Source organism: Oncorhynchus nerka, linkage group LG2 (genome assembly GCF_034236695.1).
Source record: "Oncorhynchus nerka isolate Pitt River linkage group LG2, Oner_Uvic_2.0, whole genome shotgun sequence".
Classification (NCBI taxonomy): domain Eukaryota; kingdom Metazoa; phylum Chordata; class Actinopteri; order Salmoniformes; family Salmonidae; genus Oncorhynchus; species Oncorhynchus nerka.
This window is the reverse complement of record NC_088397.1, coordinates 14,749,093-14,768,508: the sequence shown is the minus strand read 5'-3', so window position 1 is coordinate 14,768,508 and position 19,416 is coordinate 14,749,093. Positions and strand designations below refer to the sequence as shown.

At 43.0% G+C, this 19,416-nt stretch overlaps 1 protein-coding gene across 2 annotated transcripts; it reads right to left on the bottom strand.

Moving 5' to 3' along the window:
- Positions 1-591: 591 nt before the first annotated feature.
- LOC115123401 (serine/threonine/tyrosine-interacting-like protein 2) lies at positions 592-12,984 on the bottom strand. Of its 2 annotated transcripts, none has more exons than XM_065023656.1 (6): positions 12,861-12,984; positions 11,310-11,476; positions 8,704-8,822; positions 5,896-6,127; positions 5,022-5,239; positions 592-3,904 (listed from the first exon to the last, which is right to left on the bottom strand). In XM_065023656.1, exons 2-6 carry the CDS (start codon positions 11,420-11,422, stop codon positions 1,179-1,181), a joined length of 3,408 nt encoding a protein of 1,135 aa, XP_064879728.1. In that variant the 5' UTR covers positions 11,423-11,476; positions 12,861-12,984; the 3' UTR covers positions 592-1,178. The 2 variants fall into 2 exon arrangements, with proteins under 2 accessions (XP_064879728.1, XP_064879730.1); XM_065023658.1 differs by having other exon boundaries at positions 11,310-11,447.
- Positions 12,985-19,416: the final 6,432 nt, after the last annotated feature.

Genomic DNA, 19,416 nt, shown 5'->3' with positions numbered 1-19,416 from the left:
TCCTACAGTTCGTTTTAGAACAGATATCGTCTGTTCTAGCTCAGTTCTGCATATACTTAAAAAAAAACTTTTGCCCGTCTAGCATGTTCATCTAGTCACTAGCCTAACACTCACCTGGCATCAATTGAGACAATAACACCACTACAAATAAACCATGGCAGAGAGTAGTAATGACGTTTTTCTTTCGCAAAGTGGAATAGTAGCATTGACTATGTTATTTGCGCGCGTGTATGTCTTCTGGCTTGAACTGTGCGAGTGCATACAGTACATGCCCATACTTGTAGGGATAGACAGACAATAGGATATTGACTGCCTTGTCAAAGTGTGTCTTGCTGTAGTCTTCTATCCATAATATAACAAGTAGATAGTATGTATGGGGTAAAATATTGTGATAAAAAGCACCCAGTTCAGTAGAGATGAATATGTTGAGTTCCTCTTACAATGTTAAGTGCTATGCGATTTGATTATCATAATTCCTTTTATTCTGTCTTCTCTTCTTCTACTCTGTCTCATGTTTTCGTTAAAGATGTGATCAACTAGAATCCAGGTCAGTGTCCTTAGGCATGAGGAATGAGATAAAAAAATAAAAAATAAACAACCAGATAATTGCTTTAACATTTATTGCAATTATAAATGCTTTGAAATGGATTGCGTTTGTGCTCCAAAAATTGTACAGCATAAATATTTTTTGTCTTGAACAGTAATCTAGTTTAGATTGTTTTGTAGGTTAGTTGTTGCATTTTACAATCAATGCAACAAACAGCAGGCGTGTGTTACTCTACTTGCACTACACAAGCAATGCAGTTAGGCTGAGGAAATATTTAAATATTCATAGTTTGCGTCCATTTGATTATAAAATTGACTATGAGAAATAAACTCGTTTGAGTTTAGAAAGCAAAGTGCACATTTTCCCTTTTCCATTATAATAAAGCTTAGATATTTGATTTAGATGAGCATTTACATGTCAGAATGATCTACAACAACTACCTATAGAATTATAAAGGTCACCCCACTTCTGAAAATAAAAAGACCACAAGCGATGTTCTAAGAAAGGTGGCTTGTGTAGCAAGTGTGCAATTTTTATTAGCTGAAGAAACATATTAACATTGGATTGAGTTTCTTTCAAAATAAAAGTGTGACACAGTCTTTGATTGGTTAAGATGTCAGACTTTGATTGGTTAACCATTTGACTTGGATTCTTGTTGTGCCCTCCAAGCTGCAACGATGTCATCGTCCTGCATTTCTGCCTCAGCCCGAGCCCGAGACCTCTGCCTAAGCTCGCTGAGGAATCTGTCCACATCTTCTTCCTCTTCCTTTTCTTCCTTCCTTTCTATCCTCCCCTCCGTCTCCCCTCCACTCTCATATTGTGAGTGATGAGTAAACTTCCTCTTCGATGTATAACTCTCCTCTTCTTCCTCCTCTTCCTCAGTGGCTGTGTAGGATCTTCTAGTCCTGTAGCTGCTGGAATCCGCGCTGTTGGAAGAGAATTTGCCAAGTACACGTGACTCTGTGTCTGCCTGGAATCTGGAGCGATATCTGGATGCGACTTCATACTCCTCCTCTTCTTCTTCCTCCTCAGACGAGTCCCTCCGACCTCCGAAGTTATACACGGAGGCAGATGGCCCTGGATCAGTCTCGTCTTCTGCACTATAGGACGCTGGTTTCCTTGAAGGAGGCATGACGTTGGTTAGCCAATCATCAACACTGGTGTTCTTTTCTTTCTCCAGAGCGGTGGAGAGATTTAGGCAGCCCGAAAGGCCATAGCTTCGCGTAGGTGCTTTCTTTTTCTCTGGTGCAGGTGGGAGAGACGTCTTTATCTTTCCCGTTAAATAGTCATCCTCCTTCTCTTCCTCCTCTTCTCCCTCGTCCTTGGGCTTCTTCTTCTTGTAGAGTGTGCTGCGCTTGTTATCTTCGACGATCTTCTTCACCCCGTAGCAGGCCATCTTGTTCCTCATCTCCGACTGCATCTCCTTGTCCATGGAGTCCAGCTTCTGTAGGTTGACCTGATCGGCAAAAAGGCTGTAGAGGGGCACGCTGGTGGTGGTGATCTTGCTCCTGCGGGAGCCCAGACCGGAGATGCTGGAGAGATTACTGGTAGAAGAAGCAGCACTTCTACCAGAGAGCACAGACTCGGCCCTGCCAGCACTGACACCGTGATGAGCCAGCGAGCTCGAATAGGACGCTCCACTCAGCATAGAAGCCTTGTCATCGTCCAAGCCACGTCTTGCTGGCCCTACCACACTAGATGTCCCACCGAAACTTAGCACCGATCCAGCCTGGGACGGGGGGAGGCTCATCTCACGCTCCTTCTGGATGAGGGTCTCGGACACCACATTGGCGATCCAGTTCTGAATGCTGGACAGGTCGACCATGGGCTCCCCACCAGGTCCCTGCATTGTGGGCACAGGGATCATGGGGACTTGGGGAATGCCCTGTGGAATTCCTGAGCCCATAGAGGCCTGAGATCTGGTGCTGCGGGCTTGGGATACAGAAGACCTGCCACTCAGCATGGACATGTTGTCATCATTGGCAACACGTCCGGCTTGTGAGCCGTCAGGCTGGGCGAAGAAGGCAGAGAGCGGCAGGGTGCTTCCACTCATGGAGCTCTCCGTCTCCCAGCCACACATGGACTGACTCTCCTCCAGCGTCTTCCGCGAGCGCTCCAGGAGCTCCTCCCGCCTCTGTCTCCTCTTGGCTGTGGCCGAGTCCTCGCCACGGCTCATCTCCACAATGTCATCTTTTGTTGCCTTGTTGTCCTCTCCAAGCCGCTTCGCCTGTTTCATCTTCCAGGTCTGGTAGGCTGTCAGGTTGACGTCCTCCAGTGCCGGAGTGCGGGCCTCAGCATCGCCATCTCCCTGCTCCCCACTGCCCCCTCTTTTCTCCCCATCCCTCCCTTCGTCATTCTTATTCCAGCCAAACTGGATCCTCTTCACCCTCCAGCGCTCCAGGGGAGTTAGGTTCTCCTTGTTCCTCTTGCAGAAGTTGTACATGGAGCTGGTGTCCGAGAGCACGCTCTCCACGTCATCCTTGATTGTCTGCTTCTTATTTTGTATCCCCTCCATCGCCGTGCTCTCACTGTTGTTGTCGTCGTCCTTCTTGCGGTAGCGCGCTGCCGCCTGCTCCTCAATCTCCTTCAGACGCTGCTTCCACAGGTCAGAGTAGCTGCTGCAACTGGCCGTGGACACTGACTCTGAGGGGGAGTGCCGCGGGCGCCGCTTCAGGCGCTCTTTCATGGCCTGGACGTCCTCACTGGTCACGCTCTCCAGGTCTTCTGTTGCCCCAGGACCCCGCATGCCCCCCAGGAGAGACTCCTCGTCCCCAGCCTCGCTCATCAGCTGTTGCTCCCACCACTCCTCGCTCTGGTACTTCTCGTTCCTCCTCTGCCACTCGCGGATCATGCTCATGCCATCTTCATCCCCATCCTCTGCATCCTCCCCACCGTCGCCAGCGTCTTTTCCAGGCAGGGCCAGGCCCTCTGTCGTCTCTGCCCGTTCCAGGCCCATCCGCAGCCCTCCAAAAACACCGTCCCTGAGGGCGGCGGCTGCGGCAGACGAGGCCACGCTACTCATCACGCTTTGGCTGTCCTCCTCCTCCTCCATCATGATGGAGTGGGCCTTCACGCCCATCATGCTCTCTTCGTCGTCAAACAGGTGGGCACGAGTGTGGGCGTCGATGACGGAGCATTGACTGAGGGTGTCGTCATCATCGTCATCACGCTCCTCTAGTAGCGTCTCGTTAAGCTGACGCAGCTGTTTTAGGAATCCCTCGTTGGGGTTGATGGGTCGCTTCTTTCTCAGAGTGGTCAGTGCTTCCATGATGGTCATGTGTTGGAAAATCATGAGGTAGGCAGCCACCAGCACAGCGGAGCGGCTCTCACCCATCATAGAGGACACCAGGACCTTACCTGCAGGAGAAGAAGACAAAAACACACTTCCCATTGGTTACACTTGACATAAGAAATAACTATTTTTCAGGGTTTATATGTAGTTAATTAAAGATACATTTGCAACGTAAGGGATAAGCAAATGACAATACTGATTTCATGAATCTGAAAGTATTAGGTACCAGTTTGATGATAACAGCTGTAGCTGTAGGAGGCTAATACATTTTATGTGCAGGTAAAGCCAGCGTGTGACGTCTGCTCCTCTGCAAAGACACTCTATAACCAGCAGAGGGCTGTATTCCCTTCCAGTTGTGACTGTATCACTCCTAAACACTGTACCCCCCCCCCAGTTATAAACTCTGACATCATAACCCATGATATGATAACCCCCAAGGTGCCAGGTTTGAAATGTGATACGTTGCCTACTCCCTCCCTGTAGCGGAAAGGACCGCGAGGCCCCGCAGACCCAAACCCATGACATGAATACTAGTTACTACTGCCTGACATTTAACCTAATTCTTAACAAATATGTGTTTATTTAACTCAAGCGGTCAGTGGATCTAATCTATCTGGGGTTTAATTAGAGTTGGGGCGGGGGGGGGGGGGGTTGAAAAGCTTTAGAAGATGATTCACCCGCCTAAACAGAGTCCAGATATAGCTAGGCTATCCCTGTCCATTGGCTCTGAGTGACCTCCCTAAAATAAGACTGACGGCCACCCCTGGTTATGATGAGTAATTAGGAGTAGTCTATAGATTAGTCTAGAATCTAGATGGAACTCCAAGTAGTCTCTGGATTGGTCTAGATATGGAATTTCAAGCCTCATCATCACTGGGTCCAGTTAAGCCAAAGCAAACAATCCAGAGATTGGTTCTACTATGCCCAGGTCAGCCCAGACTCAAGGTCAATGGAAATGGGAGAAAAACATGAGATCACACAAGAAGACGTTCATATCGTAGCCATTAAATATCCTGGTAATAGCTCGCTGTCTGGTAGGATAGGTGGAAGTTTCACCATATTACTTTCATCAATCAAATCCAGGTAGATCTACAAATGTATAGGGTGTAGGGTCTGAGGTGGGTCCATTGAGAATTGGGCCTTGATCCACCAATAAGAACACACAAAAGAACACTGACTCACCCTTGTGTGTCAACAGGGCCTCATCCAGGAACTCAGCGCAGGTTCTGAAGTGAGGGGAGATGTCAGACTCTGCAAAGTCATCTACCTCGATACCCATGTAGCCGATGTTCATGCCAGCGTAGAAGGCCTCCCCTGTGTAGACCCCGGTACCGTGGGCAGCGTTCAGGATGTGGGTGATACCCATGCGCTTCAGACGAGCTTTATTGACAGCCACGGATCTGCAAAACAGAGGAAGGAACAAGCAACGCTGTTGTTGTTGTGGTCATAGAGTCACGGTTATGAAATGGCTGGTAAGAACATGGACAAGTTTACTGACCCGAAATAGACTGCAATGCACAGGCCTCTTTTACAAAGTATTATAAACTGGGTGGTTCGAGGGATGAATGCTGACTGGCTGACAGCCGTGGTATATCAGACCATATAACACGGGTACGTCTCTAATTACGTTGATAACCAGTTTATAATAGCAATAAGGCACCTCTGGGATTTGTAGTATAGTATATTATAGTATATATATATTACCACGGCTAAGGGCTGTATCCAGGCACTCTGCGTTGTGTCGTGCGTAAGAACAGCCCCTAACCATGGTATATTGACCATATATCACACCCACTCGGGCCTTGTTGCTTAATTATACCATAGGAGGTGAACAGCTATCTATCTGTCATTCTATTGACACTCAGTGAAGTTGTCTATGGTGAAAGTGAGGTGGGGGTAAATCTAGTTGGAATGATGTTCCATGAGCTATGCATATAACACTGTATTTTGAAGGGCGGAGCATGTGTGTGTGTGTGTGTGTGTGTGCTTGTGTGTGATGGGTGTATGGGGATATGTAATGCATACAGTAACTCCCACGGCACAGTGAGTGACTCACTTCTCAGCGATGAATATGTTGTTCCACACCTCGTCCACGGGGTTGTTGGGGGCCACCAGGCGGTCCTGTACCATGGCCCGCTGGATGTCCATCACACAGGGGGTGTTATAGGGGCTGCGGTCATCGATCATGTCTTTCACCCGGTTGTACAGGTCCTCCACCATCAGCTGTTCCGCTGTCTCCAACATGCTGTCTGGGGTACTCTCTACCCTGATACCCCGTTGTGGGAGCTCTGAGGAAAGGAAAGAGCAGACTATTCAGATACACACACACACACACACACACACACACACACACACACACACACACACACCTACTGCCTAATCCACAATATTACATAATTCATTGCATCTAAACGTGTAAGTAGGCTACAGACAGTGGCTAGATTGAAGGAAATAACTTTGTGCTGCAAAACTCCCCACCCTCTGTGTCAGTCTTTACAAACCATACCAGGAGTATGTCACATTTGCAGACAGCATCCGTTAAGGATAGACAGCTGCTGCAGGGACACACTGTTAGAAAGCAAAGTAACCTACTCAAAGTTAGTTAGGAGCATAATTGTGGTGTGTTGGCGAACGCATTACCCCAATCAGACAGTCTAGCTATGGATAATGGCTTGGACGTCTCTAGCTGGATATTGCCATAATGAACACATTGTATTCTCAGGTAAGAGATAGAGGTGATTACTCTAACGCTACAGTATAATCAAATCAAACTTTATTTGTCACATGCGCCAAATCCAACAAGTGTAGACTTTACCATGAAATGCTTACTTACAAGCCCTTAAAACCTCATAAGGATCCGCCCCTTTAATTTTTATTTTTTTTGTCTAAAATGACATACCCAAATCTAAATGCCTGTAGCTGAGGCCCTGAAGCAAGGATAGGGCTATTCTTGATATAATTTGAAAGGAAACACTTTGTTTGTGGAAGTTTGTGGAAATGTGAAAGGAATGTAGGAGAATATAACACATTAAATCTGGTAATGCAAGAGAAAGGTCATAATGTATTATTCCAGCACAGGTTCCATTTAGATTTTGGCCACTAGATGACAGCAGTGTATGTGCAAAGGTTTAGACTGATCCAATGAACCATTGAATTTCTGTTCAAAATGTTGAATGAAAACTGCCCAAATGGGCCTAATTTGTTTATTAATAACTTTTCAAGTTCAAAACTGTGCACTCTCCTCAAACAATAGCATGGTATTCTTTCACTGTAATGGCTACTGTAAATTGGACAGTGCAGTTAGATTAACAAGAATTTAAGCTTTCTGCCAATATCAGATATGTCTATGTCCTGAGAAACTTTCTCATTACTTACAACCTCATGCTAATCGCATTAGCCTACGTTAGCTCAGACCCACTGATCCAAAAGTGCAGTTCAAGAAGAGTTAAGAAAATATTTACCAAATAAACTAAAGTAAAAATGTTTTTTAAAGTAACACAATAAAATAACAATAACGAGGCTATATACAGGGGGTACCGAGTCAGTGTGCAGGGGTACAAGTTAGTTGACGTAATTTGTACATGTAGTTAGTAGGGGTGAAGTGACTATGCATAGATAATAAACAGCGAGTAGCAGCAGTGTAAAAAACAAATGGAGGGTGGGGGGTGTCAATGTAAATAGTCCGGTGGCCATTTGATGAATTGTTCAGCAGTCTTATGGCTTGGGGGTAGAAGCTATTAAGACTTGGTGCTCCGGTACCGCTTGCCGTGCAGAAAGTCTATGACTTGGGTCACTGGAGTCTCTGACAATTGTATTGGCTTTCCTCTGACACCGCCTATTATATAGGTCCTGGATAATAGAGCATTGCAGTGCATGCTGTATGTATACAAGGCCTCTCTGGACTGTCTTGGATTGATTATTGAACTGTTACAATTAACCCTTGTATGTAATATCTTTGTCAGGCCGAAGAGAAGTAGCTTTGTCCGAGACATTGTGTAACCAACCGAATGGCCATTCGGGGACAAACCACAGCTTTATCTCTATGGGACAAATACAATATGTATATGGAGACAGGCACACGCAATGTGCTTGGCACCAGTACAGTATTTTTTTAACTAGGCAAGTCAGTTAAGAGCAAATTCTTATTTACAATGACAGCCTACCAGGGAACAGTGTGTTATTTTGACCTGGTCAGCTCTGGGATTTGATCCAGCAACCTTTTGTTTACTGGCCCAACACTCTATCCACTAGGCTACCTGGCCCAACACTCTAAACACTAGGCTACCTGGCCCAACACTCTAACCACTAGGCTACCTGGCCCAACACTCTAACCACTAGGCTACCTGCTGCCCCAAGCTGCTCTGTATAAGGTGAACCTGCAAACAGGACTAGTGGTGGCTGTTTTTCCCCGGCTTTCTTTGTGGTTCCACCCTTCAACTTTCTTTAACCTTTCGAGAGCTTGGGACTATAAGGTTCTATCTGTATTTTAGTCAACATGTAGTTATTGACAGCCTTGTTCTGTTCAATGTTCTCTACCTATACAGTAGTCTAAATACCTCAGTTCATGTTAAGTTCAAAAGAATACAAGATAAAAGTAGTTCAAACTACTCATTCAAACCAATGAGGGTTCAGAACTTCAAAGCCAATTATCTCAGAATCATCTTTTTCTAGATAGAACCTTATAGTCCCAAGCGTTCACTTTGTCGACAGCCATGCTTCTCTAGGTGAACAGCATTTATAACATTGTATTCTGCCAAAAAAGCTTTCATTTAGATGTTTTAAATCATAATGTTCAGATCCACTCACCAAGACAAAAAACAGCATGTGAGTTATGTGTGGTTGGTGGAATGAATCTGTGTCTCACCCTCGTTGATGATTTGTTTGGCAGCTATAGCTGAGGACAGGTGAATGGGCTCCATATAGATGCTCTCGGCATCCGACCCTGATATCATGGAGAATCTGGACTCAGAGATCACGGAGAAACTGCAAAAGTATAGAGACATAGTCATAACCATATAAATATAATTACTAAGCAGACCGGGGGGGGCAAATATATGTAATGTCAAATACTGGAGGTGTGATTGATTTAGCCTGACATGCAGGGTGAGCGGAGTTGGCACTTTTGGGACATTTAAACAGCTTTGAAAATTCCAGAAAATTATGTCATGGCTTTAGAAGCTTCTGATAGGCTAACTTACATAATTTGAGTCGTTGGGAGGTGTACCTGTGGATATATTTCAAGGCCTACCTTCAAACTCAGTGCCTCTTCGCTTGACATCATGGGAAAATCAAAAGGAATCAGCCAAGACCTCAGAAAAAAATTGTAGGCCTCCACATGTCTCGTTCACCCTTGAGAGCAATTTCCAAATGCCTGAAGGTACCACATTCATCTGTACAAACAATAGTACGCAAGTATAAACACCATTGGACCACACAGCCGCCATACCGCTCAGGAAGGAGACGCGTTCTGTCTCCTAGAGATGAACGTACTTTGGTGCGAAAAGTGCAAATCAATCCCAGAACGACAGCAAAGGACCTTGTGAAGATGCTGGAGGAAACAGGTACATAAATATCTATATCCACAGTAAAACGAGTCCTATATCGACATAACCTGAAAGGCCGCTCAGCAAGGAAGAAACCACCTGCCAAAACCATCATAAAAAAGCCAGACTACGGTTTGCAACTGCACAAAGATCGTACTTTTTGGAGAAATGTCCTCTGGTCTGATGAAACAAAAATAGAACTATTTGGCCATAATGACCATCGTTATGTTTGGAAGAAAAAGGGGGAGGCTTGCAAGCCGAAGAACACCATCCCAACCGTGAAGCAAGGGGGTGGCATCATCATGTTGTGGAGGTGCTTTGCTGCAGGAGGGCCTGGCGCACTTCACAAAATAGATGGTATCATGAAGGAGGAAATTTCTGTGGATATATTGAAGCAACATCTCAAGACATCAGTCAGGAAGTTAAAGCTTGGTCGCAAATGGGTCTTCCTGTAAGGGGCGCGTGACTGGCTGCAGGGAAGTCAGGCACAGGAGTGCAGAACTGGGTAATAACCAGAGCAGTTTAATAAGCAAAACCAACGGTACCCAGAACAACAAAATATGGGTACAAAATATCCCGTCGCGAACCAGTCACAAGTGCACAAGCACTATACATCAAACAATTTCACACACAGACATGGGGGAACCAGGTGTGTGGGAAAACAAGACAAAACAAATGGAACATGAAAGGTGGATTGGCGATGGCTAGAAGACCGGTCACGACGTCGACCGCCGAATGCCGCCCGAACAAGGAGAGGAAACGACTTTGGCGGAAGTCGTGACACTTCCAAATGGACAATGACCCCAAGCATACTTCCAAAATTGTGGCAAAATGGCTTAAGGACAACAAAGTCAAGGTATTGGAGTAGCCATCACAAAGCCCTGACCTCAATCCTATAGAAAATTTGTGGGCAGAACTGAAAAAGCGTGTGCGAGCAAGGAGGCCTACAAACCTGACTCCGTTACACCAGCTCTATTAGGAGGAATGGGCCAAAATTCACCCAACTTATTGTGGGACGCTTGTGGAAGGCTACTCAAAATGTTTGACCCAAGTTAAACAATTTAAAGGCAATGCTACCAAATACTAATTGAGTGTATGTAAACTTCTGACCCACTGGGAATGTGATGAAAGAAATAAAAGCTGATATAAGTCATTCTCTCTACTATTTTTCTGACATTTCACATTCTTTAAATAAAGTGGTGATCCTAACTGACCTAAATCAGGGAATTTTACTAGGATTAAATATCAGGAATTGTGGAAAACTGAGTTTAAATGTTTTTGGTTAAGGTGTATGTAAACTTCCGACTTCAACTGTATGTATTTGATCGAGGTCTAGTGTGCATCATAGTGTGTGACAGTAGTAATCAGTTCTTGTGAGCACTTCTGATGAAAGACGTTCCATATGCTATAAAATTGCCATGGCTATACTCTCTATAAATTTACCAAATTGTGCTTGGAAGCTGAATTGAAGTTGGACAATACATTTATTTAACACACTATTAGAGCCCTTGTCACGCCCTGACCTTAGAGATCCTTTTTATGTCTCTATTTTGGTTTGGTCAGGGCGTGAGTTGGAGTGGGCATTCTATGTTTTGTGTTTTTATGATTTTCTATTTCTATGTTTTGGCCAGGTATGGTTTTCAATCAGGGACAGCTGTCTATCGTTGTCTCTGATTGGGAACCACACTTAGGTTCCTTTTTCCCACCTGTGTTTGTGGGAAGTTAACTTTGTTTGATGGCACAGCCTGAAGCTTCACGGTTTGTTTTGTATTGTTTATTGTTTTTTCGGCGTCCTTTCGAATAAAAGAGAAAATGTACGCTCACCACGCTGCACCTTGGTCCAGTTCCTTCAACAGCCGTGACAGCCCTGGGTGGGTCATTTCCCATTACAGAACTACAAGAACAGTGGGTCTCCACGTATGCTTACCTGCTGGGGGAGGGACAGCGGAGATAGTGGGACTGAATAGATTTGACCTTAGTCGCCTCCTTTTCTCTCTCTCCATCAGGCACCGTCTGATCGCCCTCGCTCGGTGACGCCATGGCAACGCAATCCTTCCTTTCTTGTCTTCAAGGTTGTGGGAAACAGAAATTCCTCTGATTCACAGAGGAAATTCATTGGTGAAACAAGCTCAGATTAGAATTCATGGAATGTACTAATGGACAAAACACAAACTATTGCAGACACAAATACACACAGAATATGGTTGATAGTTACTGTGTTTTCACTGGATTCCCAAACACAATTATGTGTGTTATGAAAGCAGACATTAAAAAATCTAGTTCTTGATCCTGGAAAGATGTTCCAGGAAATCTGAATGTCTCTGTCATTACCATAACATTAAGGAAACCTGAATGTCTCTGTCATTACCATAACATTAAGGAAACCTGAATGTCTCTGTCATTACCATAACATTAAAACCTGAATGTCTCTGTCATTACCATAACACTGAAACCTGAATGTCTCTGTCATTACCATAACATTAAAGCCTGAATGTCTCTGTCATTACCATAACATTAAAACCTGAATGTCTGTCATTACCATAACATTAAAACCTGAATGTTTCTGTCATTACCATAACATTAAGGAAACCTGAATGTCTCTGTCATTACCATAACATTAAAACCTGAATGTCTCTGTCATTACCATAACATTGAAACCTGAATGTCTCTGTCATTACCATAACATTAAAGCCTGAATGTCTCTGTCATTACCATAACATTAAAACCTGAATGTCTGTCATTACCATAACATTAAAACCTGAATGTTTCTGTCATTACCATAACATGAAGGAAACCTGAATGTCTGTCATTACCATAACATTAAAGCCTGAATGTCTCTATCATTACCATAACATTAAGGAAACCTGAATGTCTCTGTCATTACCATAACATTAAGTGCAAACCTTGCCTCATAAGAAGTGCATCATTCTAAGATATTGCTATTTCTTCACAGCCACATAAACATCTAAGACACACAGCCTCCATTTGTGGATCATGACAGACTAGAGAGATGAAAAGGGCTGTATCAACTGTTCATCACATAAACCCAATAAATATGATGAGGTACGTATGCTTCATCACTCTTAACCCTACTGATAGTCAACAGGCAGTCACTTACTGTCACATCTGAAAAACTGCAATCATCTGAGATTATACTGAAAGCATGAATGTGTGTATGTGTTTTGTGTGTGTGTGTGTGTGTGTGTGTGTGTGTGTGTGTGTGTGTGTGTGTGTGTGTGTGTGTGTGTGTGTGTGTGTGTGTGTGTGTGTGTGTGTGTGTGTGTGTGTGTGTGTGTGTGTATGTCAGCCTGAGTATTTATTTTTAGCAACAAGGACAGCTGCACAGAGCCTTCAGGCCCAGTGGTGTGACAGAGCAGTGAAAAGAGGGTGAAGATACCACAGTTATGTCCCATAACCTCCCCTCCCCCCACAAAGGTGAACCTAACCTCGACCCCTAACCTCAGACGTTGTCTCTTACCTGAGCTGGTTTTAGCTGTGGTCCGCCTTTCACTGTCGGGACGTTGGGACTGTGGGATTGTAGGGGGCCGAGAGAGAGACCTAAACCAAACTTATAAGAGAGTCCCCAACCCTATCTGCCGCCCCCTCCCCCACCCTTACCCCTTTGTGGACACTCCCCCTGACACCTTACACCCCTGTGACATCACCACAGCTTCTCTCAGAGGAACATTATTAACCCTGTGAGCCTGGGGTCCAGCCAAGTCCAGATACAAAGGTGCAGCAATTGGTTAAACACACACAAATATCTGTTTATTTAGATGGACAATGGATGCACGTCTGATTCGTCTTGTAAATCTGTTATTATTTGTGTGTGTGTGTGTGTGTGTGTGTGTGTGTGTGTGTGTGTGTGTGTTTGATTGTCATTCTATTTAGGGGGTCTGCAGTCTGTGTTATCTCCAGCTGACAATGTCTGGCTCTAAATATATATATATAGAGAGAGAGAATGCAGGCTAGTCACTGGATCGGGCTCTTACACCTACCTAAGGACACACAGAGACACACACTGAGACACACACACACTGAGACACACAAGGACACGCACGCACACACGCACACACACACACACAGAGAGATACACACAGAAACACACACACCAAGACACACACACATACAGTAGCAGTCAAAGGTTTGGACACACCTACTCATTCAAGGGTTTTTCTTTATTTTAGCTAATTTCTACATTGTAGAATGATAGTGAAGACATCAAAACTATGAAATAACACATGGAATCATGTCGTATCCAAAAAAAGTGTTAAACGAATCAAAATATATTCTATATTTGCCTTGCTGACAGCTTTGCACATTCTTGGCATTCTCTCAACCAGCTTCACCTGGAATGATTTTCCAACAGTCTTAAAAAAAAATGTTATATACTTTGTTTTTATTGTAGGAACACAACGGAAGTACAAATAAAGTAAAACAAAAGAACAACAAAAAAGATCTGTCAGTTACAGTGCACGTCATACCTTCATCATATTAGTTACATTGACATCTTTGAATTAGACCTTTTTCAAGTACGAAATGCATTTTCCCAGTATTCCTGACCTCTCTCCTCTTGTGTTCAAAGGTCATATGCTCCATGCGGTGTCTTCAATGTCTATCCATTGTGTCACTGTGGGAGGGTCTTTTTGTAGCCATTTCCTAGTGATAGGCTTTTTACTGGCTGCCAGTAGGACCTTCAAGAGGTACTTTTCTCTATTGTGTAAGTTATCAGGTATTTCACCCAAGTACAAAGAAATTAATGTTTGTTCTATGTCAAATCCCATTATTTTTTCCAATGATAGATCTTATTTCTCCCCAGTAGGTTTCGATTGCGGGGCAAGTCCAAAAGATATGAGAGTGATCCACCCTCGATAGGCCGCATTCTCTCCAACAAGGATGTAGGGAACCAGTCAGTTTTGATTTCAGTTTAGGTGTTATGAAGAAACGTATAACATTCTTCCAACAGAATTTTCTCCATGACCTTGAGTTGGTGGAGCTTTGTTGAGTCTCTAATATGTTCAACCATGTTTCATCAGTTATTTCAATTTTAAGTTCCTCCTCCCATTTCTTTTTATTATAGTTTTTAGAATGTTTCTTTGAGGATTGAATACCAAAGTAGAGATTTGAGAGTTTTTTTGTTACTCCCCAAGTTGTATGCGTTAGTGAATACTTGGATTAATTTTGGAAGTGCTCGAGGGTCAGTCACTTTCATCTCCCTTGAGAAATAGTGTCGAACTTGTAGGTATCTGTAAAAATCTTGTTTATCCGAGCCATGTTTTTTACTTAGGTCCCCATTCCTTATAATTGTAATGGATGATGTGATGCCTTTCTGCGTCCATTGTTGAAATCTGCTGTCCTGAGTTGCAGGGATGAAGCTGGGGTCGTATACGGGCCAACTCAGCAGTTTGATCTCTCTGTCTAAATTATTTTGCTTAACTCCCCTAAACCATGTCTTCAGAGAGAAATTAATCCACTGATTTTGTCTACTGTATATTTTTATTACCATGTCCTTATTTCCCCAAACTGACTGTATGAGTATCTCTGTCAAAGTAGTCTCCATGTCCTTATTTCCCCAAACTGACTGTATGGGTATCTCTGTCAGAGTAGTCTCCATGTCCTTATTTCCCCAAACTGACTGTATGGGTATCTCTGTCAGAGTAGTCTCCATGTCCTTATTTCCCCAAACTGACTGTATGAGTATCTCTGTCAAAGTAGTCTCCATGTCTTTCCATTTGGATTCGTATTCTGAATTGCACCAACACACCAGAGGTCTCAATGGGCTGACACATAATAATCTTTTAGGTTTGGTAAGGCCATACCCCCACAGTTGTTTGGTAATTGTAAGGTTGTATATCTAGTTCTTGGTCTCTTCCTGTTCCAGATAAACCTTGATATCCATTTATACCTAAACTGTTTAGGCACGATTTCTATGGGCAGTGATTAGAACAAATACAGTAACCTCGGCAGGATGTTCATTTTGATTGTTTCAATTCTACTACTAAGATCTAAGAGAACTGAATCCACCTGTCTAGGTCATCATATATTTTCTTGTTGATGTGATTGTCATGTCAAAGTTTGGGTGTATCTTTTGGTAGATATACTCCAAGATATTTAATGGATGAAGAGGTCCAGTGGAAGTTATACCTGCTCTTCCTGTGGGGTATAATTATATACTAGGGCTTGGGTCTTGTGTACTTTAAGCACATACCCTGAATATGTTCCAAATGTTTATAAAACATCCATCAATCCAGGTACACTTGAGCCTGGGTCTTTAAGGAATAACAGAACGTCATCAGCATACATGCATATCTTATGTTCACTGCCTCGTATTGTTACTCCCTTTAAAGTTGGGTCCTGTCTTATTGCCTGTGCTAATGGTTCGAGGTACAAGGAGAAGAGCGTGGGTGAAAGATTACAGCCTTTTCTTGCCCCTCGCTCTAATTTTATTGTTCGTGACAAATGTCCATTTCTTCTAGCGGTCGGACACGAATATAGTGTTTTGATGCACTGTGTCACTTCTTTGTTGAAACCAAATCTTTCCATAACTTGGAATAGGTAATCCCATCCCACTGAATCAAATGCTTTTTCTGCATCTAGACTGATTAATATTGCACTTGTCTTATTCTGAGTAATGTGGTCCATGACATGTAGTGTTCTCCTTATATTGTCCTGTGTCTGCCTATTTTGTATGAAACCAGTTTGATCTCCATCATTAAATTCTGGGATTATGTTCTCCATTCTTTTGGCTACTATTGATGCATATAGTTTATAATCCGTGTTAAGAATTGCGATAGGTCTATATGAACTGCATTCCTTCTTATCTTTACCCTCTTTTGGGATTACAGATATGATGGCCTCTCTCCATGACGGTGGGAGACCCCCCTCCCGCAGAGTCCAGTTAAAACAGGTCTTAAGTAGAGGTGTTATTTGTTCTCTGAAGGTCTTGAACCATTCTGAAGAGAAGCCATCAGGGCCTTAAGTAGAGGTGTTAGTTGTTCTCTGAAGGTCTTGAACCATTCTGAAGGGAAGCCATCCCGGATCCGGGATCGTGAATACAGCCTCAAGCTCATTACCATAACGCAACGTTAACTATTCATGAAAATCGCAAATGAAATGAAATAAATATGCTAGCTCTCAAGCTTAGCCTTTTGTTAACAACACTGTCATCTCAGATTTTCAAAATATGCTTTTCAACCATAGCAAAACAAGCATTTGTGTAAGATTATTGATAGCTTGCGTAGCATTTAGCGTAGCATTCAGCATGCAACATTTTCACAAAAACAAGAAAAGCATTCAAATAAAATCATTTACCTTTGAAGAACTTCAGATGTTTTCAATGAGGAGACTCTCAGTTAGATAGCAAATGTTCAGTTTTTCCAAAAATATTATTTGTTTAGGACAAATCGTTCCGTTTTGTTCATCACGTTTAGCTATGAAAAAAACCTGTATCCAGGAGTGTAATTATCCTGCAAGCTCATTAGCATAACACAACGTTAACTATTCATGAAAATCGCAAATGAAATGAAATAAATATATTAGCTCTCAAGCTTAGCCTTTTGCTAACAACACTGTCATCTCAGATTTTCAAAATATGCTTTTCAACCATAGCAAAACAAGCATTTGTGTAAGATTATTGATAGTTAGCGTAGCATTTAGCGTAGCATTTAGCGTAGCATTCAGCGGGCAACATTTTCACAAAAACAAGAAAAGCATTCAAATAAAATAATTTACCTTTGAAGAACTTCGGATGTTTTCAATGAGGAGACTCAGTTAGATAGCAAATGTTCAGTTTTTCCTGAAAGATTCTTTGTCTAGGAGAAATCGCTCCGTTTTGTTCGTCACGTTTGGCTACCAAAAAAACCCAAAAATTCAGTCATCAAAACGCCAAACTTTTTTCCAAATTAACTCCATAATATCGACTGAAACATGGTAAACGTTGTTTAGAATCAATCCTCAAGGTGTTCTTCACATATCTCTTCGATGATATATCGTTCGTGGAAGTCTCCTCTCTCCTTTGAATCACATGGACGAATGCTTGCAGCTGGAGTTTACGCACCAATTTCGACAAAGGACACCGGGCGGACACCTGGTAAATGTAGTCTCTTATGGCCAATCTTCCAATGATATGCCTACAAACACGTCACAATGCTGCAGACACCTTGGGGAAACGGCAGAACGTGTAGGCTCGTTCAGGGCGCATTCACAGCCATATAAGGAGACAATGGAAAACAGCGCCTCAAAAATTTTGCTCATTTCCTGTTTGAAGTTTCATCTTGGTTTCGCCTGTAGCATCAGTTCTGTGGCACTCACAGATAATATCTTTGCAGTTTTGGAAACGTCAGAGTGTTTTCTTTCCAAAGCTGTCAATTATATGCATAGTCGAGCATCTTTTCGTGACAAAATATCTTGTTTAAAACGGGAATGTTTTTTCATCCAAAAATGAAATACTGCCCCTAGTGTTCCAAGAGGTTAAGTAGAGGTGTTAGTTGTTCTCTGAAGGTCTTGAACCATTCTGAAGGGAAGCCATCAGGGCCTTAAGTAGAGGTGTTAGTTGTTCTCTGAAGGTCTTGAACCATTCTGAAGGGAAGCCATCAGGGCCTTAAGTAGAGGTGTTAGTTGTTCTCTGAAGGTCTTGAACCATTCTGAAGGGAAGCCATCAGGGCCTTAAGTAGAGGTGTTAGTTGTTCTCTGAAGGTCTTGAACCATTCTGAAGGGAAGCCATCAGGGCCTTAAGTAGAGGTGTTAGTTGTTCTCTGAAGGTCTTGAACCATTCTGAAGGGAAGCCATCAGGGCCTTAAGTAGAGGTGTTAGTTGTTCTCTGAAGGTCTTGAACCATTCTGAAGGGAAGCCATCAGGGCCTTAAGTAGAGGTGTTAGTTGTTCTCTGAAGGTCTTGAACCATTCTGAAGGGAAGCCATCAGGGCCTGGAGACTTGTTTACTTTTAGTTGAGATATTGTTTATTCATTTCTTCGGTGGATATTTCTCAAGGTAGTCCATCATGTTGCTCTGTCCCAATTGAGAGGAGATCAAGTGAGTTCAAAAAATGCTTTATTGTCTGTGCATCTGCCCTCTCTGGTTGCTTGTACAGATTTGTGTTATATGATTCAAATGCATTCTGTATTTCATCTAATTTGCATGTGATTTTCTTTGTTTTGGGGTCTTTTATTTTGAAAATGGTATTCTGTGCTTGTTGAGTCCCCATGCTAGTAATTTGGTTGCTTCTGAGCCTGCTTCATAATATCGTTGTTTCAGGAACCTGAGCTTTTTCTCTACTTCTTCTCTATAAATCTGGTCAATTTCCTGTTTTACCTTTTGAATCTCTCGTAGTATAAGAGGGTCTTTGTATTGACTATGAGATCGTTCTAAGTTTCTTAGAACAGGGTTTCCTGTCATTTCAGCAGTTTCTGTGCTTTAATAATTTTCTTGAGAGATGATGTGGCTATGATCTTTCCTCTAATTACCGCCTCAGCTGCATCCCACAATGTAGCAGGAGATACTTCCCCATTATCATTATTCTCCAGATAGATGTTCAATTCTGTCTTTATTGATTCCTTGAATGCTGGATCATTCAGCATGCTTGTATTAAGTCTCCATAGAGTATTTCTTGGTTTGCTATCAATGTGTAGAGTAAGGTAAACTCTATTATGATCTGATAAGTCGCTCTGCCAGATCCTACAATCCTTAAGCCTGTGTCTATCTGCACTGTACATGAAAAAACAGTCTAACCTGGAGTATTCGGTGTGGTGGGCTGAGTAAAAAGTATATTCCTTATCGGTCTTGTGGGTGTCACGCCATACATCGAGCAGTCCTAGATCCTGCAGTATCCTATTGATCTTTTTAGCAACTAGACTCATTTTCCTATTTTGATTTGTGCTGTCCAATTTTGAGTTTAAAATTGTGTTAAAATCCCCTCCACAGATAAGAGTGCCAGAGGTTTCTGTGGCAATTAAATCAAACACCTTCCTGTGGAAGACCATGTCACTCCCTGGGGGTGCGTATACATTAAATAATGTAACTTCCTGTAGAAGACCATG